General features: G+C 42.2%; 2 protein-coding genes across 2 annotated transcripts in view; one reads left to right on the top strand and one right to left on the bottom strand.

Annotated features, from left to right (window-relative positions):
- The window catches only part of CSMD2 (CUB and Sushi multiple domains 2), a 638,485-nt gene that overhangs the window by 358,093 nt on the left and 257,436 nt on the right, over positions 1 to 22,956 (bottom strand). The window lies entirely within an intron of this gene.
- Positions 1,684 to 2,211, top strand: HMGB4 (high mobility group box 4). Its single transcript, XM_049774494.1, has one exon. The coding sequence runs from the start codon at positions 1,684 to 1,686 to the stop codon at positions 2,209 to 2,211; it is 528 nt and encodes a 175-aa protein (XP_049630451.1).

Genomic DNA, 22,956 nt, shown 5'->3' with positions numbered 1-22,956 from the left:
GGAAGGTGAGTATCAGACACTAGCATAGGAAGCTTTGATGGGATAAGCCAAGTATGTTTGCTCTCCCTCACAGAAAAAAAAGGATACCCTACTTCCTCCCTCCTGCTCAGGAATTCATTAGAAGTTGAGCACCATATGGTTTATGGTTACCAGACCCATACCTTTGCTTATCTTCTCCTCATAGCCCCCTTAGGTGACAGATGGCCATCATAGATTAATCTTCCTAGATTACAGAGAGGTGGGAGATCCTGAGAGAGGCATCCATAGTCTGATGTGAGTTTTATGAATTTAAGCAGGGGTTTGTTTACCACATGTAAATGTTAGCCAAGTTCTTACAACCTACCCTTCCCAACCATCAATATAGCCCAACTCAAATCCAGTAAACTGGGGAGTCAATCTCTAGACCCTTGCAAGGAAGAATGAAGAGGTTTGGGGTTGTTTTTTTCCAACTCTTTAGATGAAAAATAATGTATTCCCTAATCTATTCCCCCTAACAAGATCCCTCTGTCCACACCATTAGCCTGGAATTTCTTAGCTAGCATATGATGTTTTAGGCAACATTTGATGTTTTAGACAAATCCAGCAACAGAAAAAGCATGTCACCAGAAGTACTTTCCTAGTTGGGTACCTATAAAGATTGTGCTGTGCTACATTTGGAACAATAATCAACAGTCTTATCAATTTCATTTCCTACTAGCCACTGACCATAAGTCAGTAGAAGTAGGAATATGAAGTATTGGTTTATGAATACTTTTCTTGAGTCTTTTCCATTTTTTCTCTCCGATTCAGTGAAATATTTGCAATAGTCTTTACAAAATGCCAGAAGCCAACTAGTTTGAATGTAGCTGTGAAAGATTTATGCTCTAATCCCCAAGAAATGGGGACCCTTGAGAGAGGGTGAGGCCTCAAGATGGGCTAAGGAAGGATCCTAACTCATTGCCATAGGCTCTAGAGTAATGAGTAAAATCTCAGGGTTCTCCTCCCATTTCCCCCTGTCTTTAATTTCTTTGGCAAACGGAAAGAGTTCAAACTTACAGCCCAAGTGCTCAGGCTTTAAATTAGGTAACATTGTCCTGACAGGGCCCGAGTCGTAGCTGTCAGAGCTGATTATTTTTAGAGTTACTACTAAACTCTCTGTACGGCAAGAACTGCCACCATTCATGGCAAACAGAAAGACTTCCCATTTTATCATGACAGCTCTGGAGCCATCCACCTCCTCATGTTCATTATTTCCAACCTGTCTTTAGGAGAGATGAGGCAGCATCCTGACAATCTTCCGGGGAGGAAGGAAGACCCTGTGGCTCATTAGCCTACCCCAGGGACAAAAAGCCCCACAACTGAGTTAAGCCCAGGGTGCCAGGGAGTCAAAGAGAGCTAGTCTAGGGGAGGTAGCTGCTCACTGGTCTTTTCTGGGTAAAAAACATAATTTGTATGAAAAGCAAAACATTTTCATTGGCCACCCAGGAGGAACCAGGAAGTTCAGGCCCTCCATATGGGTGTGGTCAACAGAGAGCCATGTCACAGTCCCACTTATGACCTAACAATGCCAGCAGCCTTTAAAAGGCTGAGCTCCAACCACAGCCCCCACATTCAGAAGGGACTCTCACCACAAGCTGCACCTTCCAGATTGCCCCTGTACGTGGGGACAGAGGACATTAGACCAGAAAACAATGACCTGTAACCATGGTGAAAGAAATCCTGCTAAAGCCTAAGGTAAATGTCTCTTCATATATCCACTTTCTGCTCAATTATAGAAAAAAGTGCAAGGAGCAGCAGCCCAACATCTATCTTGGCTTTAAAGAATTCTCTCGAAAGTGCTCTGAAAAATGGCGGTCCATCCCAAAGCATGAAAAGGCCAAATTTGAGGCCCTAGCGAAGCTTGACAAAGCCCGCTACCAGGAAGAGATGATGCAGTATGTAGGCAAGAGAAGGAGACGAAGAAAGCGGGATCCTTTGGCACCCAAACGACCTCCTTCATCCTTTTTGATCTTTTGCAAAGAACGCTACGCTCATCTGAAGAGAGAGAATCCAAGCTGGACAGTGGTGCAGGTGGCTAAGGCCGCTGCAAACTTGTGGTGTGAAATGCCAGAACCAGAAAAGCAGCTCTATAGCCAAAGAGCAGCCAGCCTACGAGCCAAGTACCAAGAGGCTTTGAAAGAATACCGCAAGAGGAAGCCCCAAAGGTTGGCAAAGAACCAGAGAAGAAAGTAGAGTTGGACAATGCTTGAATCCAAACTTAAATAAACACCATTCAGCTGTGCATTGTCTCCGACCTTATTTGTGGCATTTGAATGACTGTTGCTACTGCTTTGTGAGTGGACTGGTTAAGCTTAGATTGGGGATTAGAATTGGATTCTGACTTTAAAATAAGAGGTAAATGTGTTCAAGGGAATGTGGTGATGGTAGGGATGGTGATGGTGGTGGTGGTGGTGGTTGTGGTAGATGGGGAAAGTTCCAAGTGTTTTTGGTTTTCGAGACAGGTGGGAGTTTCAGTGTAAAGAATCTAGAAGAATCTAGACGAGAAAGGAAGGCTCTGGTTGGGGTTGGAGAGATAACATGGAGGTGGGGCGTTTGCCTTTCATGCAGAAGGATGGTGGTTCAAAACCTGATATCCCCTGTGGTCCCCCGAGCCTGCCAGGAGCGATTTCTGAGCATAGAGCCAGGAATAAACCCCTGAGTGCTGCTGGATGTGACCCAAAAACCAAAAACGAAAACCAAAAAAAAAAAAAATTCTGGTTACAAATGGTTAGCTGGGAAGAATTTAACTTAGGTTTTGGCAAAGAAATATTTTCCTATGGGATCAGGGGGCCCAGAGTTAAGTCAGGCCCTAACTGTTCCCTCTTCCACACAGCTCCCAGCAAGTCTCATACCATTAATGGGCTGGGGGTACTGCACTTTATACACAATAAAGCTCAAGGTTGATCTTAAACACAAGATCTGACCCCCTGGCCCATTGATGGTTCTGTATTTTAGAGTCTTTGGCATCCATTCTGGGTACCCTACCCTAACTAGGCTTGTGTTTCAAGATGGCATTCAGTGCTTTTGGACCACTATGTAGCATGTCTCTTGTTCTGAGCCCTTAACTATATCATAAACAAACCCAGACCAGAGACTACCTTTGGCCACAGGGCAGTTCAGTGAAGGGAATGAGATTCCAGTGTATGTAATCTGTGGGTTCCAGGATCTGTGGGGGGTAAAACCCTGAGGGCTGATGACATCTATTTGTATTGTCTACTTATCCAAAATGTCAGTCTCCCTTGGTGTCAGTGTATTCTTAACCTTGTTGAAGAGACAACACATCTCATTGTTTTAAAAGTTGGTTTGACTTAGGTTTTCTGCCACTTGAATGACTCAAAAACTAGTAGCTTAACACAAATTGGATTGTTGGCCATCTGTATTGTAACTTTTTTAGGCAACCATACTCTGTGGATAATGTTTCATCCTAATTGATACAGATGGGAATGGAATAGTTTTAAATGGCTCTTTCCACTTCTTTACATCCAAAAGACTGGACCAAAATGCAAACCTCATTTTTGTCACTCATGCATGCACAGAATTCCCTAGTTCCACCTCTAACCTTTATTCCATGGTGTAATTGCCATTTATACTTGACTGCTGTTGGAACTATTTCTTTTAAAACAACAGTAAAAGTCATGAATCTTGTAATGTTTCTAAAGTGATACCTGGAAGGTAGAAATAGCAGTTTTGCATATAATTGGGGGGGGGGATTTTGTGCACTTAAAGGAGGTATGTTTTCCAGGGCAGGGGAAGGTGCTAAGTAAATTATTTTCTGAAAAGGGGTAGTAGACCAAAATAAGTTTGGAACCCTCTGATTTTGGTGGGGGAGAAATGTGAGTCATGAAAGGCCAGAAGTATGGTCAACTATACGGAGGAGGACAAGTCAGGAACCCTTAACCTAGTACTTGTTATCAAAAGGGCCAGCAGAGAACCCTAGTGGGTTCCTGTCCTGTGAAAACTTCTAGGTAGAAGTGGTATAAATCATACTCTCCAAGGTGTGAGGAGGAAGATAGAGCCCACACATAGTGCTGAGGGTAGCCACAGGCACAACCCACCAAGCTGACTGCTTAAGTCTTCATGGAGTAAGCAGCTTCTTGTGCTTGGCAGCCTTGTACCCAGGCTGGCAATACTCCCATTCCCTATTCCTATGCCCCACAGATGCTGTGCCGACTTGGCTCTGTTTCCCCTTCAGCCCAGCCTCCACCCTCTCAGGAGACGCCCTCATTTTCTGCTTCATTGAGAAAACAGATCATTTGCCATCAGTGCTCGGTCTTCTTCATTTCTTTTCTGGATTCCACACCCGTCATTTCTCCCTGGCTTTCTGTGTTCTAGGAAGCTCTGTGCACTTTGCCTTGTGCCGCCTTTGCAGGCCACCCTCAGGCTCTTTCTCTTCCCTGTAAAGCTCCTGGTCCTTCAGTATGCACAGGTTAGATGTTGGTGACAATGACCCATGTGATTCCGATCTCAGCAGGACCTGGGAGAAATATCTTATTTCTCCAATGTCAGGTATGAGATCTCAGTGGGGATGATGTCAACTAAGTCTAATCCAAAAATAATGATTCACATTATTATGATGATGCATATTCCAAGAGTGTGCACAATCCTCAGCATGCAGCAGTTCCTTTGCTGGAAATCCTTCAAGATTGGCTATTCCATAGTCCCTCTCCCCTTCTCTTCACACCCTCTGTGATTCCCCTTGAACATGAATAAAAATTGTCATTTGCTTCTCATCAACAGAATAAAACCCACAAGGTGGGATACAGCTACTATAATTTTGTAAACTCAAAAAAGCCCTCCCCCTTCAAATGGGTTTGCTCTCGAGATGGCTGGTTGGAGAAAAAGTCAAACCAGGAAAGCCCACATGGCCAAGAGATACAGGCTATGTCTAGGGGCTGACAGTGGGCTAGAACCTTTCAATTCTACTCCCACAGCCAAGAGGAAGCAAGTTCTGCAGCCACACATGAGCAAGAGGGCAGCCTCTTCCAGCCGAGCCTCTAGAGGGCACAACTTTGAGCACAGCTGTAGAAGACCCCAAGTAAAGAACAATGCTAATCTCCTAGTGAATTTAAGATCCAGATATGAATTTGTGCTGTTTTCAGCCAATACGTTTGTGGTAATTCGTTGCAGAGCAACAGGAGTAACCACAGTACTCGGTCAATATTTCCTATACATCTAGAAGAGACTCTTTTAACCTCTCTCTCCTTCCAGATGCTCTCCTACCTGTGTAATTTCCTCTCCTTGGTGTCAACATCAAGAGAGGGGCAGAAGCCTCCAGTGCTAATGAAATGGTGCATGGTGGCCCTCGGCAGTGCTTCTGGCAGGTTGTCTCATTTCTAACCTGGACTTGGACCATTGGTGGGCAGCTGCTGTGCTTTATACCACACTCCTGAGAAGAGGCACCCAGGCAAAGGGACCCCTAGTCCTCATGATTCCCTGTGCTGGTTTTCTATGTAATTAATCATGTGAATATGGAAGGCAGCTCCTGCTGGAAACTAATTCCAAGCCCGTCCCTTTACGAAAAGGACTCAGGGTGTGAATATCACAGGCTAATGGAAAGTCATGACATGCTAAGGATGCAGAGGAGATATGGGGGAGCCTGGGCCACACTGGGCAAGGAAGAGCAGGTGCAGACTCAGTAGTGGTGCCAGACCCAGACTCCCCAGGGCTGGGTGCCCTGTCATTGGGAATAAGGCATGATCTTTGATCCCATCACTGTCTTGTTGGTGACTAAATCATTCTACTCTGATCCTTTCTTCCCTGAGCCCTTTCCTGGGCTCATTTATTCATTCATTTATGCATTTATTCAACAAATATTTATGTAAATCTTGTGCCTGTAATATTCCAGAAACTGTTGTGGTTCTGGGGCTACAGCAAGGTCTCTGATCTCTCATACCCCAGTGTGGGAGAGAAAATCATAAACACATCAACAGATAAACACACCAGATCATTTTTTTGATAGTGCTAAGGGCTCTGAAGCCAAGAAAAAAGCAGAGTACTGAGGTAAACCGTGACAAAGAGTAAAGGATAAGGCAATTTAAATGGCTAAACAGAGCAGATATTTGGGGTTCAATTCAAAAGTTATGAAGAAACGGGGCATGCTGAGATCTGAGGGACATGCTTCCTCAGATGATGGCACAGGGATGACAGGTGCAGTGGTACCGAGACAGTTGTCAATATGGCGTCTGAAAGGGGAGGCCTGAAGGACAGGAGGTATGAGAGTGCATAGATGAGTTTGGAGAGACACAGCCTTGGCAGAGAATTTCCTTTGGGACTTAAATATAAAGGGGAGATATAATAGAGGGCTTTGAGCAAGGGGTACCATCTGCTTCCATTGAACCTTTAGCCATGGATCATTCTAGAATCTTCAGAGATGACTCAGTACCAACCAAGGGTTATGACTCTCTGAGGCCTGCAGGAGAAGGACACAAAATTGGCAGATACAAATTGATGAGTGCTTTATTGTTCGTGGGTGGAAATACTCAGGAATCTCTACTTGGCATTCCTTGGATGCTGTAGCTAAAACTCAGGTGTGGATATGAAAATATTTCCCCAACAGATTCAATTTCCTAGGAATGGGAAAGCAGTAAGGAGGGGCATGAGGCAGAAGGCCCCTGGTAGTGCCTCTTCCTAGGGCTCCTACTTCCCTGAGAACAGTTTTCACAAGCTCAGCAGATCTCAACTTGAATGAACCTACAATGGATCACTTTGGAGAGTATGAAAGTCCACTTAGTTGGGCCACATGCCTAGCATTTTATTCTATTTTTTCCCTGGGATTTGGGCCTATATGTATTTCTAAACCTTCCTAGGTGTGTGTTTGCCTTTGGCCTCAGGTCTTATACTTTACTAACAGTCTTCCATTGGCTGCAGAGGCAGCTCAGGCCTGCTCTTCAATCACTTCAGCCACAATTAAGATGACAGCCTGGGCCTCATCTGTCCTTCAACTCTCTCTGTCAACTGAATCTGGGGCAGATAAAACTTTTTGGGTTTCTTGTGAATCCTATCCCATGAGTTTATCCTTGTTTTAAAACCACCCATTATCTGGGGATAAGATACTTGGAATTCTGGGTTTAACACTGGATATGTAGCCTGGCATGGCATATAAGAAATTATACTTGCCTAAGTCTACAAAAACTAGTTGAAAAATAAGTGAGCAAAATGTATTAAAAAAATCAGGCTGAGCAAAACAAAGGGCTTGGCACAGGGCCCTACATAACCAGTTACCCACTGTACTGGCCTTAGCTTCAGGTTGGATGAGCAACGTTATGGTCTATGATGGCTGTATCCTGTAATACTCCCCTTTCTATAACTTTCCCTGAAATCACACCCCAACCTCTTTAGTTCTTTTTGTGCTCCTGCTCAGTGAATGATGGTTCATTCCTTCCACATTTCACTGGTTGCCCATCTCTGCATGAGTCTGACAGCACAATCAGGCTCAATTGCCTCTGCCCTTGTACCATGGCCCCAACTCAGCATCTGAAATGGCTCCCAATCGCCCCTCCTATTTTTATACTTGTGTCTTGTGGGCTGGACTTGGGAGATAACTTCTAATGTGTTTTGGGGGAAAATGATAGAACTCACTCCTTAGGACATATTTAGATAAAAAAAAAAGCTCACTCTTCAAAGCAAACCAAGGTGTTGAGTATTGCCCTGCATGATGGCTCATGTGACAAGATTGAGGTAGCTTCTGATCAACACCCAGTGGATCCCTGCAGTCCTCTCCAACAGTCTGTGAGGACTGAATTCTGCCAACAGCTTGGAAGTTTGGCATCTTTCATAAAGACATAGGAACTGCAGCCCTGTCACATCCAGGTAAGTCCTATCTGATTTCTAAACCTCAGAACCTAAAGTAATAGATGATGTTTTATGCCACTAAGATTTAAAGTAATTGGCTGCAAATAGAAATAGATAAAAAAAATACATCCTGGTATCAGGAAATCATTAAAGTATATGATCTAGAGATGGTAATATAAAAATAAACCAAAATATAAGCTAAGGGAACTTAGACAGAGATGGGGCTTAAGGCACTTGTTTTGCATGTGGCAGACCCATTTGATCCCAGGAATATCACATGTGGTTCTCAGAGCACTGTCAGGTGTTCTCAAGCACAGAGCCAAGAGCAAAATGGAGTCAAGTCTTGAATAGTAGATCCAAAATCATAACATATTAAGCAAACCTAGGTGATACACACCAGGGGCACAAAATCAAGTCAAAAAGCTTTTATACAAGCAAAGAAGTTAAAACCAAAAAACATAAGATAGAGAAGATAGCTGACATCTTTTCATACAGATTTGATAAAGGATTAATATTGTACAAATTGACCCATAACTCACTAAAAGTTAAAAGGCAACCCTATCAAAAAGAGGCCAAAAGACCTCAAGAAATAGTTTTCTGAATATATACAGATGGACAACAGACACATGATAAAAGGTTCAACGTCCCTTTTTAGGATGAAAATGAGAAATCAAAACTACGAGATAACATCTCAAATTTGTGAGAATGGCCTTAACTCTAAGGGTCTGGAAACAAGATTTGATAATAATATGGAGAAAGCTAAACTCTGGTATATTCTTGGAATGTGAATTGATATAACCTCTACAGGAATTAATGACTAGAGTCTTTAAAAAAGTGTAAAGTGGGTGGGAGAGATAATACAGAGATTAAGTTACTTCTCTTAAAGGTGATTTTGAACCCTGGAAATCCATATAGACAGTCTGTAAACTCTGCTAAGTGTAATCCCTGAGAACAGAGCCAGGAGTAAGAATTTAGCACAACCATGTATGGTCCCCAAATTAAAATATGAAAACAAACAAACAGAAAGGGCTAGACTGATATCATAAGTGGTAGGCTGACCAGGATGAACCTGGGTTCCCATATAGTCCCTTTAGTCTTCCAGGAGTGATTTCTGAGTGCAGATCCAGAAGTAACCTCTGAGCACCACTGGGTATAGCCCTCAAAACAAAAATAAATAAATAAATAAATAAATAAATAAGATAGAATAAAAGTTAGGCTTTATCTGAAACAGAAAAAGATATCTGAAGGGTAGAAAAACACTAGTTCAAATAGAATATTTATAATCTTTTGGTCACAAGATAATTTACTCTCAATAATCAAAACATGGGATCACCTATTTAGATTGATCCCATGAAAAAATGACTGGCTAAAGAACTTATATAGTTTCTTTGTGGTAACTATACTCAAAGGGACACTATTTGACAATTAAAAAATTAAGTTAGAGTTTGAAACAAAATTGATGACATACAGTAATTATGCTAGGTGAAATAAATAAGGAAGTAAAACAAAACTTATATGGTTTCATGCATATGTAGAATACAAATAAAGCAAATACACTGGAAAAACAAACAAACCTAAAACTGACTTCTTGATTTAATGAAAACTATGGTGGTTACCAGAAAAGAAGTATTGAAAAGAATGTCCTCTGACCTCTCACTCTTATCCATCCTATAACATATCACATCCCACTGATGATACCACATTCTGACCTTTCTACTCCAAATTGTAGAGGAGTCTTTAGATGGTAGAGCAGCACTAGACCTTAAGTAATGGTGTATAACAAGACATGATGCAACTCTCCTGCAGTTTCATCATACTGTAAGCCAACGAAAGAATAAGGGAATAAAAACTGAATAAAAGAAATGCTCGACAGCTAAAATTGAGCATATAAATGTCCCACATCTGGCAACTACCTTAGGAAGAGCAAAGAATCCTGGCATTATTCAATCACACAAAAGCTTTTTAAAAGAATTCAGACAATAGAGCAGCACTTCTCAACCCAGGGCTCTATGGTTTGCAGGATATTTCAAGTGGGCCACAGGTGAAAATTGTGTCAAGGTAGAGCACAGTAAGAGATCAGGGGGCCAACCAACTGGTAAGATGAGGGTTACAGGAAAGAAAAAGTCATATGTGGATTATTATTAGAAAGTTTGAGAAATTCTATTTTAGATCAGCTCTTCCTAACATAAGTGTCCTGGGTGCTGGAATAAACCAGAATGACAGCCTGGAGTGCAATTGGCAGGTATTTTCTGTTAAAGTAGATTACCAGGGGTGCTGAGTATTTTTTTCTGGGGAAGTAGGTTAAATGTGTCTGGAAACTTCGGCTCTAGATGAAAGAACAGGACCCAAAGGAAACATCAGATAACCCACTCTGATTATTCTAAGCAAATCTGAGGTAGAACAGGGTTTTACTCAAAGAAAGGTGTTTGGATTGACTTTTTTTTGGTGATAAAATCTCAGTAAGATTTATAGAAGACACAACATTTTTGAGAAGCCTGCTATCAGTAGGATCTCTATCAGCTTGGCATGGTAGAAACAGACATGATAACATTTAGAAAAGAAAGTAATTAAAGTGGGGAACCAAGAACTCAAGCTGACAACAAAAATAAGAGAATTTTTTCCAAATGTTGAAAAGAATGCATAAAAGCTTCCAATAATTCCTGGGTGGGTTTTAAAATTGTTATGAACCAGGGATTCCTGGATGTCTTGTGTTGCTACCTTTTTCTGAGTAGAAATATCTTTAGACCATGCTGAACTCCCATTATATAATGGGAATGTAGGTGGGATTAGAAGGTGAGAATAACCTTCCTTTACTCTTGCAGAGATACAAATTGAGTAATAGTTTAGGGTAGTATTTCTCAACCTTGTCCCAATAATGACCCCCTTCCCACCTTGTTCCTTCCTATGTATACTTTCCTATCCTATCAGTTGGCCCCCAAGTCTCTTGTTGTGGCCCTCATTGAAACAATTTTCAACTGTGCCCTCATATCCTGGGAGCTTTACAGAGGGCACTTAATAGCCTGATATTGAGAAATGCTTCTCTAGAACTTGTACATAAGGAATTATACCTCAATCTGATTTAGATGAAGAGATTATAAACAGTGAACTGAAGGTATTTTGGGGGTGAGGTTATAGGAACCCTAGAAAGTAATGTTTTTGCACGTGAAAGGGGAGTGAATTACTTGGAGGTAAGAGGTCAGGCAGGGGCTGCATCAAAAAGGACTCTATGATCTTGGACTCCTAGGATTCCTGCCTATACAGTTCCCTCCTGTGTGTGGTGTAGGCTTAGTGGTTTGCTTCTAATGAACAGGATACTGCAAAATGATGGTTGTTTCCATATCCTGGTTACTTACTAAGCACTTAATAACAATGGATGTACATATATCCTCCTGAATGAATATTTGTGCGTTGGAGGTGATAGATGGCAAGAAGTGGAATTGTCGGGTCATATGGGAGTTCTAGTCTTATGTTTTTGAGAAATCTGCATGTTGCTTTTCAGTGGAATAGAATCCAAGTAACAACATAGATATTACTGAACCATGACAAAATTTAACATTGGACATCAGAACCAATTACTAAATAATGGAGAGGGGTGAGGACAAAGATTGGGAGACCAGACTAGAAAAAATAGAGTGTAGTAATTTTTTACATTAATTTCATACATTTCAACACTTTTTAACAGTCTAAATCATAATAAATAGAGATTGAAAACATGATAGGCTCTTGGTTGTGTGATGAGGTCAAAAAGCACTGACTCCTGGCTCCTGCTGCATTTGCCTCTGCTTGCTCTGATAAAGGGGAACCAGCTGAGAGCTTTGGCAGGGGAAGGACCAGAAGCAGCCTCCAGTCTAGGGCACAGAGATCTGTCCTTTAAAACATGGCTTTTAAGTTTGTGGGCTGGGGCACCATCCAGAACCACATAACTATTCAAAAATCTGCTTTAAAATAAATTTCCTGGAGGCTGGAGTGATAGCACAGCAGTAGAGTGTTTGCCTTGCACAGCCGACTCTGATGGACCCAAGTTTGATGGCATCCCACATGGTCCCCCAAGTCTGCCAGGAGTGATTTCTGAGGGCAGAGCCAGGAGTAACCCCTGAGTATCACCGGATGTGGCCCAAGAACCAATAAAAATTTTTCCTTGTGATTCATCAGTAAATGTGTTCCTATTTTATAGAAGTTTAAGAAGCTCTTTTGATGAGGCTGCAGTAATAATACAGCAGGTAGGGAGCTTACCATGAAAATAGCCATTCTGAGTTTAACCCTTGGAATCCCATATGGTACCCCAAGGAAGTACTCCCTTGGGAGTATTCCTGCCAGGAGTAATTCCTGAGTTTAGAGGTGAGAGTAACCCTGAGCATTTCTGGGCCTCATCAATGTGGCCACTCCACAGAACCAAACCTCCCCATCCCAAAGAAGCCCTCTTAAAGAAGCCAAGTGAACCATACTACAAGTAGATCCTTTCTCCAGAGAGGCTGTGAGGTGACTGAATCCTCACATACCCCTTCACTATAGCCAGAGAAACAGCAAAGCTGCATGCAGTTCTCTCACTCAAAGCAATTATGAAATAATAATGTCTCAAATCAGTCCAGGGGAAATTTACATATCAGTAAACCCACCTAAGGTACTGCCACCTAATATCCCCACAATTCCCCCAACCTCACCCACACTTAGAATTTCTCTTCTAATGCTTTCTACATGCACTACACTTGGCTGGAATGGGCTCCCTTTCCTTTAGTGCTGATAGCATATCCTATAAGACTCAGTGAATAGATGTCCTGCCTCCAGAAAGTCCTCTTTGACCTTTTGCCTTCCATCAGGCACCTCTAACATGGACTGACTAATATGGATTTCACACACCATATTCCAACTACCCCTCTACTGTGAAGAAGGACAAAGACCTCGCTTTATTAATCATAGTATGCCAAACACAAAAACAATAACAAAACTCCAATTGTATAAATGGCAGTGCCATAACTGGTGCCATTTGGAGGTGATTTACAAGCAACTGACTTACTAAGTAAGAAAACCAGGGACTTTCAACATCCCTATTTTACAGATGTAAAACAGAGAAGACAGGCTAAGGTTGGGGCTTGCCTGCGGGAAAATGAACAATAGAGTTGGGAGAGGGGCATTATACCTGCTGTCCAAGTAACTGGCAGCATCCCTTCTTGCAGCAGTACAGAAAAGGCCTCTCAGGAGACTTGGAGGAGTATGCTCTTGCGCTGGACTGGTTACATAATTGTGCGTTTCTAGAGACATAGCTAGATCAATCCCTCAGCATCTCTAAAGAAGAGTTTGGCTGGCATTCAGTGAATGTACTAGGCACCAGACACCAGACCTCCACTCCCTAGCTACAGCTTCCTGGTCACAGCTGTGACTCTAACCTGCAGGAAGAAGCAGTGTTTTCATTTGCTCCCACCCTGTTGTTAGAAAACACCTACAGTCCTGGATGCCTGTGTTGCGATGAACAGATGCAGCTCTGTATTTTTAATGCATTATCTGCAATTAGCAGCAGCAGGCATGGAAGAACTCTGCAGTCCCGGGGGCTGCCCCTAGTAGCTATAGCTGCAGCTGCGAGGACATTTATACTGAAGGATCTGGCCAGCCTTCTCTGGCTCCAGCATCTCTGGCAAGAAGGTGCAGGAACTTCCTTTTGCAGCATGGGCTCTGCCAGGGCTGGGAGAGTGAGCTGTCACTTGGCTGCTGTCCCCACCTTCCTTCCACCCTCTATGCTGCCTAAATTCCAAAGAGGTGGTCTAACAAGTGAGGTCCCCAAAGGGAAAACAGTGGAGCAGAATTTTGTGGGCAAAAAAGGGGTGTGTGATATAAATCTCTGTGAAATGCAGGAGGAATACAGCAATGCCTGGGAGAAAGTAGAGGATACCTATGTGGACCTCAGGAAAGAAAGGGTGGGTAGGTGATTAATGAGACTTCCTGAGTGCATACCAGCTCTGTTCAAAGAATAAAACATTATTTGTGACAAATATACTAATAGCTGTCATGCATTGGGCACTTATTACAGATCAGGTCATTCTATTTTGGGGTGGGGGCTCACTCTGCTGCACTCAGGGCTTACTCCTATCTCTACTCAGGTATCACTTCTGGTGGGCTTGGGGGCCCATGTAGGATGTCAAGGATCGAGCCCAAGTTGACCTTAGTGGAAGTCAAATGCCCTACCAGCTGTATTACTGCTCCAGCCTCAGTTGGTTCTATTTTTAAGTGCTCACCAGGCATCATCATCATATTTTGTTCTAGGAGACAGTGCCAATGTCCCCAGAGCTATGTCTGACCGTGCCAGCCTAAAACTTCCACCTATCTGCCCTGTAATTGAAGCAAGTAGAATATATTGGTCTGTAATCATAAGGACTAGCATACCACTTAGGGACCCTTGGATCTTCTCAGAAGGTGATAAAATGAAGCAATGGTAGAATCTGAGTTTGTGTGAGGTAATTTAGGGGAGGGTTCCAGGAAGCACAGTTTTACACTGAATGGGATGCTGTCAGGAAGTAGGTGCATGCCTATGATTGGATATTTAATTTTATCAAATTACCAGTTGCGCTTGCCAAAACGTAAATGTTGCTCTTTTTTGTATGTGTTGATGCTTTGATGTTGCCTAAGTTCAGACATGATGATGACAAGGTCCTGATGACTGTCCTAATCCTGCATAATCAATGGCCTAGTCTAGGGTTGATACCTATGTTCAAGAAGTCACTAAGGTCTCAGTATGGAAGTCAGGCTAACTCCCAGAAATACAAAGCCAGAGTGTAAAAGGCCAGTCTCCCGTCCTGAAAGTTACTAGTCTCTTGGTCAGCAGACCCTGTTATTGTGCCCATTTACAAAAACCAGAAAATGAAGGCTCAGAGAACTGCCATTGCTAGGAAGCAGTGTTCTGACCCTGGGTCACTGACTCTGAAATGGGGATCATCAAGACTCAGCACAGGGTAGAGGAGGTAAAAGGCAGCAGTAAGAGGAAGTCAGGCTATGTGCTGTAGAGGAGCCAATCATGGGAAACAGAAATGGAGACTCTTAGAGTCAGAGGTCTCCATGCTAGGAGTCTATCCCTGCTGTTTACTAGTAAAGAATACAAGGCAATTAACAAATTGAACATTAGAGACACAATCGCTTCTTCTGCATAATGGGAATACTGTGGAACACCTGGAACCTGGGGTGACCCTTGTGCTATTAGCATCATTTACCCTACACTGCATCTCACATGCAGTTAACCCCCAGATTCCACTTCACCTTTGGTTTTCAAATGAGAAGATAGAAGCACAGAGGCTAAGCAACAGCTGTGAGGTGCCAGAGCTGCCAAGGAGCAGAACTGAGACTTTCTAGCACCAACAGCCTTAATCTGCCACTTCAGAGGGCAAATGTGGAGTCATAGCTTCTTCCCTTGCCCTGTTGCACACAGGCTGTAAAACTCTTGTCAATTTCTGATGGCGATTTAATGCTCTGGAACTCCCTGGATGCCATCGTGGTGCTGGTGGAAGGGTCTAAGCTGCTGGCTTGGCTCTGGTTCAGAGAACACTCATTTCCTTCCAGAAGGTCAAAACCTCCTTGGCATGACTGATCCTATAGTCTCAGGCCACCATGGTCAATAGATCAAATAAAACATAGGATTGTCTTATTGCCATTTCTGAGCTTTCCGGTAAGTACAGAGCTCAAAGAAAAAACAATGGGAGCCCAGTGAAAACTAAAACGGTAGAAGAATGATCCAACACTGCAGCAAATGTCCTTTTTTTGGCAAGACTGAAGTGCAGGCAGGAAGACAAATGGCGATCTGAGAGGGAATGGGGGAAGCTGGCCCCATCTGCACTCCAGACCTGCTGCTAGCTGCCGGCAGTGACCTGGGTGCCAGGTCCTGGGTGGTCTCAGCATTGCCTCCTTTCAACCTGCTGAATTCAAGGTGGGGAGAATATGAGGCAAGGCTTCTGGACCCAGAGAGCCCAGTGAGACCCCTCCTGATGCCTCATGCCACTGGTGCAAGTGAGAGTCCTGGCATTTCTGGCCATAATGGCACTGCTATTGATACAACTCCACATCTCATCACATCAACCCAACCTTTTTGAGGCTCATCTGTTCTTAATTACATCTCTAAATCCCAAGGCTTTACAACTTTGAGAATTTGGGAAATTTAGTGGCTTGGGAGATTCAGAATAATCACAATAATCCGGGTATTTACAGAGCTTCCTGCTGCAGACTCTGAAAGCCAGATAGACAAGAGTGGGGCAGTGAGATTACCCTGAAATGGCTCTCACCACAGAGTGCCAAGCCCTTAGTCTGACTTGTTTTGTTTAACTCAAAGTACAGCTGCAAGGTGTATTTTTTTTCATTAACATGCAAGGAAAATCAAAAAGAAAACAGGAAGGTAAACCAACAAAGTCAATAGGTCTTGAACCACTCACTTCTCTGCAGGACTGCTTCCCAATCCCCTCCCCAGCCATTACCACAGGGAAGGACTCCTGTGACCTGTATGAGTGGAACAGGCACCTTTTGAGGAGTCTTAATTGATGGGACAAGCACTTGACATGTGACTAAGGAGCTGATTCTCTTTTGCTAAGTAGAATCCAGATATGTAGAAATAGGGTGCCAGTCATACAGACTGAGGGACAGAAGTGAGCACATGGGCTCATGTAAAGTGGTAAATAATCATAGGCAAAGAGAAGGATGATAAACCTGAGAAAACTGCCTTCCCGCACATCCTGTCTCATGCATTTGTGTTTAATAAATTCTTTGGATTCCTAACCAGGTACTTTCTTTTATATATATTATTTATATATTTATACATAAATTTATATATATTATATTTATATATAAATATATATTTTATATTATACATATTTATATATAATATAATGTGTTATATTATATTGTTTATATATATTTATATATATTGTATATATATATAAGCAGGAAGATGAGACAAAGCCATGTATACAAGGAAAAGGCAACCATAATGTTTTATTGACAGACAACAGATGATGGAGTTTCACTGAAGCAGAGTCAGTGAATGAAAGGCCAAGGCATAAGGAATTTAGCACAGGGGTCCATACATATTCTTAACCTATAACTTTCATTGAGAACTTAGACGATGTCCATTTCTGTGAAAAGTGCTTTGCAAGCACTTTCCTTAATTCATTAACTTAGGTAATTTCTGTAGTAATGTTATGAATTCCTATTACCCATGTTTATTTTCAAAGAAAAACTCTGAAGCTAGAAAGGTTCAAAAACCGTATAGTTCAACAGCTGGTCAATGATTGGGCAATTCCTGTTTGTGATCCCCTGGAAACCAAAGCTTATTATGAACTCATATAAAATCTTCGTACAGTGCCTAGTATAAACTATGCCTAGTATACAGAAGGTACTTGGAAATGTCTTTTGGATTAAGCCCTTGTTTTTGGCAAAACTGGGTTGAAATAGAATACTTTCTTTCCTCTGTCTCTGTCTCCCAACTCTGCTTCTTTGCATAACTGGGTTGAAATAAAATTCTTTCCTCTGTCCCTGCAGGTGGAAAGAGGGGAATAAGCTGTTCAATTCTGCAGTAGTTGTGTTCTATCCCTGGTATGGGTATTACTGAATGCTTGAGAACATTCTCTCCTTTATTGGAAAGGATACTCTTTAATCAGAATACTCACAAATTGAGCACTTTGGGCACAAGTAGTGTTTTTCAGCTAATGGGTGCTCAGTATTGGATTTGCATTTAAAAACTTTCTATTAAATGTGTAACACACATGGAGAAAATACTGCAGTTCCCACATCTAGCTTCGTGGTTCTACTTCTGTCTCCCTTCTCATCACCTATGAGATGAGAAAAGGCTGCTATAAAGATTTTATGAGTCCAAGAGAAACATTACTCACACAAGATTTATTTCAGAGGCATCATTCTAAAATTGTGGCATGCTGTTTAAAGGGAAAGCCAAGCTCATATTGGTGGAATTTTTACACAATGATTAGGACCAAATGTTGTAGAAATTTTTCTTAATACCTACTATGTACATAACTTCCTCAATTTGGTTTATCAACAGAAAATTGGTAAAGTATCTTCAGCATTCCTGAGCCTGTTAGTTGAAGCCAATGATAAGACAACAAGAACATAAAATTTATTTTTGTTTTTGTTTTTGTTTTTGGGCTACACCTGGTGACACTCAAGGGCTACTCCTGGCTTTGCACTCAGAAATCACTTCTGGCTCAGGAGACCATATGGGATGCCAGGGTTCGAACCCAGGTCAGTCCTGGATCAGCCACGTGCAAAGCAAATGCCCTACAGCTGTGCTATCACTTGGGCCCAAGAACATGAGATTTTCCCCATTTGCACCAATACGAGGAAAAAGGGTAATTACTGGACTGGTATATTCAGACCATTATACTCAGTAACAACACTGCATTTGGACATTGTTAGGGCATTTGCCTTGCATGTGCCAACAACAATGCATTTATGTTGCCTTGCATATATACTAGGTATCACAGCACTGAACAAAAGAATAGGAGAAAAGTTCTTACAGTCCTTTAGTTTGGTGGTGAAGACACTTCCCCCATGACACACTATGTAGTAAGGTTAAGGTTTTTGAATCAAGCATGGGCACTTACGAGGGAGGGAGGGGGAGCTTATTCCAGGACGGCTCAGAAGGTCTACCTACTGCCCTTTGCTTGCTAACAAATTCATACTAATTCTTTAAGAATCCAATCAAAAGCACTCGCCTCTGTGAATCCTTTCTTATTATAAAATGGATTTAATTTCCCTAAAATTTAGAAAGAAAAACTGTAGGTGAAAGGCACTAAACTAGTAACTTATGGAAATACGACATTTTTTTTTTCTGGTGGAATAAGGAGATAATATAGCTTTTAGGGCATTTGCCTTGCATGTGCCAGACCCCACTTTGATCTCTGATGCTGTGAGGCTCCCTGAACATCACTGGGCACAGGCCTGAGACCACTGATTTTTACCTGGTTGGTTTTGTGGTTTGCAGCATGGAAGGCCCCAAAAAGTACCACATCTACTGGCTCAATAACTGATGTGCTTGCTAGGTTTGAATGAATATTGCTATGAGCATCATAGAGCCCACTGATCACCACTTGGGAAAGCATCCCCACCAAAGTTTTGCTGGGGCATAGAGAATTTAATTGTCAAAAAAGGGGTGGGGCTTCCCACATCTCTATCTGTAATAAAATATGGAAAAAATTACAGATGGAGATGTGGGAAGAAAAAAGAGCACAAGAGAATGAGCATGATGAAGGCCTTCAGGCAGGAAGAATGCCAACTGGGGATAGAGCAGTTAAAGCAAAGCATAACCGTAGTTAAAGCAGTCAAAGCAAGGCATGTGGCAATGTTTGGGGAGCTTTTGGGGACAGGGAAGTGGCAGATGAAGTTGACATACTAAGGACAGATTGTGAAAGCCCTCTCTTAAGATGTGTATTTTCCATCCTCCTGGTGATGCGAACTATCATAATATATTTTAGCTTACAATTTTTCTATACACCAGAATAACATTTTAGTTGTAACACTTTTAAAAAAATACAAAGTAACATAAACCCACCCCAAGTTCTTGTTATTAACATTTTCCTGTCTTCTCTTTTTGAAAATTATTACTTTATATGTATGTATATAAAATTTTTAGTTCATACTATATATTCATTTTATAGGATGATATTTTTCATTTAATGCCACATATTAAGCATTTTCTAATTTAAGAATTCTTTGAAATGAAATGTCTTATGTCCCAGTTTATGGAGCCATTAAATGTTAAACATTTGCCATTTCCTTTGTCCCACAATAATAAATAATGTTGCAATGAACATCCTTATAGCTGTCATTTTACATTAACCTCTATTTCCTCAAAATAATTTCTTAAAAGTGTTATATGCTTTTTGCCTTTTAATAACTGCTATCAAACTACCTTCCAAAAGGGTTGTGTTATTTATAATCCCACCTAAAAGACCTGATAGCCAATAGGTAAGTGACTTCCAAAGCGGAAACAGTGAGCAAGAACTGAAGACAGATATGGGTGTTTGTATCCATGGGGCAAGGGCAGAATGGCCGTGAGAGTTAGGACAGTGGATGGCCAGAAGCAACTGCATGTGGAGGATTGAGTGTAACACAGGGAAGGCTGAGGGTCTAGTGAGAAGAGTCTAAAGATTAGAGGTTCAGTAGACAGACAGAATCTTCCCCTTCTAGAGCTATAGTCTCAAAACTCTCTCCACTTGAGTGTTCAGACACAAAGGAGAAAAATGAATCTGCCTCTCTCCTGACTGTTACTCAGCGGCAGAGACCTTGATCTGGCATTAGCAGGAATGGCACAAATGAAATTGGCTTGGGAAGCTGAAGTTTGATTCAAGGATTCCTCATTCATGAACTGCATTAATGGAATAAGCAAACACTCATCAGAGGTTTAAATTAGAGACAGTAAAATAGGGTGACATGCTTCTCTGGGTCATAATAAGTTTTTTCAGTTGTCTCACAATTAGAGAAAAGCTCCCATAATGGGTCAAAAATTCAGGAGACATTACAGTCTCAGTCCTCACACTTTGGTTGACTATTTGCTCACATCTGTCCACTTTCTCTTCCCAACACCTGCTATCCTTCCCTTCCTCTTGCATGGCCTCACATCCTGTGACATGTGAAGGATCAACATAAGAACCAAACTTTGGGAGTCATCTTATCACAGCCTTAGGTTGAAGCTCCACAGGCTTGAAAGGTAATGAGGGCCACACTCTAACTCCCTCAGGAACCCCTTCAAGAACACCTTCAACAAATGTGGTTCAGCACCCACGTAGTGCTTCAGGGGATCTGGAGGGAAGCTAATTATTGCTAGAAAAAATCTTGTGCTGAGTCTAAATTTGAATTTTTTGTAGGATGGGATTCATATATGGTAATGCTCAGAAATCACTCCTGGTTGTACTTAGAGAGGCATCTATGGTACCAAGGAGTAAACCTGGGCCAATTCCATGCAAGGCAAGTGCCCTACCCACTGTACAATCTCTCTGTCTCCTAGATCAGACTTTAGCAACTACTCCACTGTTCTAGTTTCTACCAATTATGCAATGGGCATATCAACACCTGAAAACAGTTACCATTTTATTCTTAGATGAGAGTAGGAGTATGTTTGGTGTGTGTTATTAGGCTTTGAAGTCAGAGGAGAGAGCTACAATTCTAATTCTAACTCTGCTAATCTTTCCAGTCAGCTGTGTGTCTTTGAGCAATTGTGTTAAACATTTCTGCCTCTAAAATTATTTCCTAAGACATAGATGGTGATGCCTTCACCTCACTGAATAGCAGAGATGATGAAATGAGTGATGATAATGAACATTTCAAATAGTGGTTGGTTGGTAGATGTAAACTCACATTTTTTTTTTTTGTGAACTCACATTTTGATAGCATCTGAGTCAAGATTTCTAAATGGTTCTCTCTAATATATTAGATCACAAGAACCTGAGTCACACTTAAAGCAAAGAGTTTGGGGTCATACCCTAAATAAAATGAACTACATTTTATGAGACAAGTATCTGTAATCTTCTATCCATTTAAAACAGAGCAGTATCCATATGTGAAGAAATTAGATAACACACATGGAATATTAAGATCACTCAAGGGTTCATATACAAGGGCCCATGTAGAACCCAGATGAGATTCCCCAAAGGACTCTTGCTTCTGAGCTGGGCACAAGACTCCCTAATTCGAGTGTCTCACTCATGTTCCCACTTTCAGACAGAAGCTTTCCCTCCTCACTATGAACTTGAAATGTGGGGCAAGGAGATCTAGGCCTATTCTGTGATTTTCAAATAGCATCAAGACAAAGTTCATCACCTGGAAAATGGAAAAGTAGACAGGGCTGGGACTCACCAGATCTTCAGTCAGACTGACAGAATATTAAGAGCACACTATAGCTCCCTTAGAGTCACTGTGACAGTAGCAGACACATGGTGACCACCTTTCCATCCCAGCCTTTCCATGACCCACTGGACATCAGTGCCTCTGGGGTCACCAGTGAATCCTACCAAGTACCTCTCACACCCTCTCATTTTCTCAATCACTTCCTTTTCCTGCATTCTTACAATTGCAAATTCTCTCTTTGCACCCAATTTTGTGTCGATGGCTCCCAGATGTCTATTTACATCATACATCCTTCCTCAGACTTCAGATCCATCTACTGAGGTGGTCCCCAGGGTGTCAGAAACTTAATAGACCAGTCTCCCTGTACTACCCAGTGCCATCCACCAGCTGCTCAAGTCCACAACCTAGAGGTCAACTTTCCTCCTCTATCTCTCAGACACACTGGAAAACTGAGTGCATTTCTTCAGTCTTCCTTTTTTCCTTCAGTCTGTGCTGCAACTGTGTTAGTTTAGACCTTTCCAGTTCTCCCATGAGCTATTGCACCAAATACCAACTCCTGCCCATGTAGGCATTACTCCATCTCGCTCTCCAGAAGCAGTCAGGCAGATCTTTCAGACATTCACAGCTAATCATATCACTCCCTTTCTACAGAAACCTTTCATGGCCCTCAGAACATTTAAAAAAGCAGTGACTCGGGGCCAGAGAGATGGCATTGGAGGTAGGGCGTTTGCCTCTCATGCAGAAGGACGGTGGTTGGAATCCCGGCATTCCATATGGTCGTCCCCCCACCCTAGCTTGCCAGGAGCAATTTCTGTGCGTAGAGCCAGGAGTAACCCCTGAGAGCTGCTGGGTGTGACCCCCCCCAAAAAAAAAGCAATGACTCTCTCAACCTCTTCATCTCTTTTATTAATTTCCCCACAATTTTAGCACAGAGCCTGGCGACACTTACTGGCTACTTCAGTCTCCTGATCGCTGGCCTTTGTCCTGGCCTTACTGTCACAGCTCCCACTCCACCTCACAATCCAACTCAGCACAGAAAGTGGAGACATTCTAGAGAAAGATAATTTTTATAATGATTGCCCAAAAATGTGAGCTCTTATCCTTACAGTTGCATTGCTAGCTGCAAGGTCGATGGCAGTGAGAATTCAAGCAGTGAATTGGGAGGAGTCAACATCCTCCAAGAGAGCTCAAGACACTGTTTTTCTGAGGAATGCCAATCTTTCCTTCCATCTCTCCTCCCTGGCTCATGAGGCTCATGTGTGCTTGTCCATAGAGCAGGGCACAAGGAGCAGCTCATGGAAATTCTTCTGTGTAATTGGC

Source organism: Suncus etruscus, chromosome 6 (genome assembly GCF_024139225.1).
Source record: "Suncus etruscus isolate mSunEtr1 chromosome 6, mSunEtr1.pri.cur, whole genome shotgun sequence".
In the NCBI taxonomy this organism is placed as follows: Eukaryota; Metazoa; Chordata; class Mammalia; order Eulipotyphla; family Soricidae; genus Suncus; species Suncus etruscus.
The sequence above is the reverse complement of the archived record's forward strand: the minus strand, read 5'-3'. Positions and strand labels throughout refer to the sequence as shown.

Excerpts from the sequence above, each read along its gene's own strand:
- HMGB4 (XM_049774494.1), top strand. The coding sequence starts at position 1,684 with ATGGTGAAAGAAATCCTGCTAAAGCCTAAGGTAAATGTCTCTTCATAT.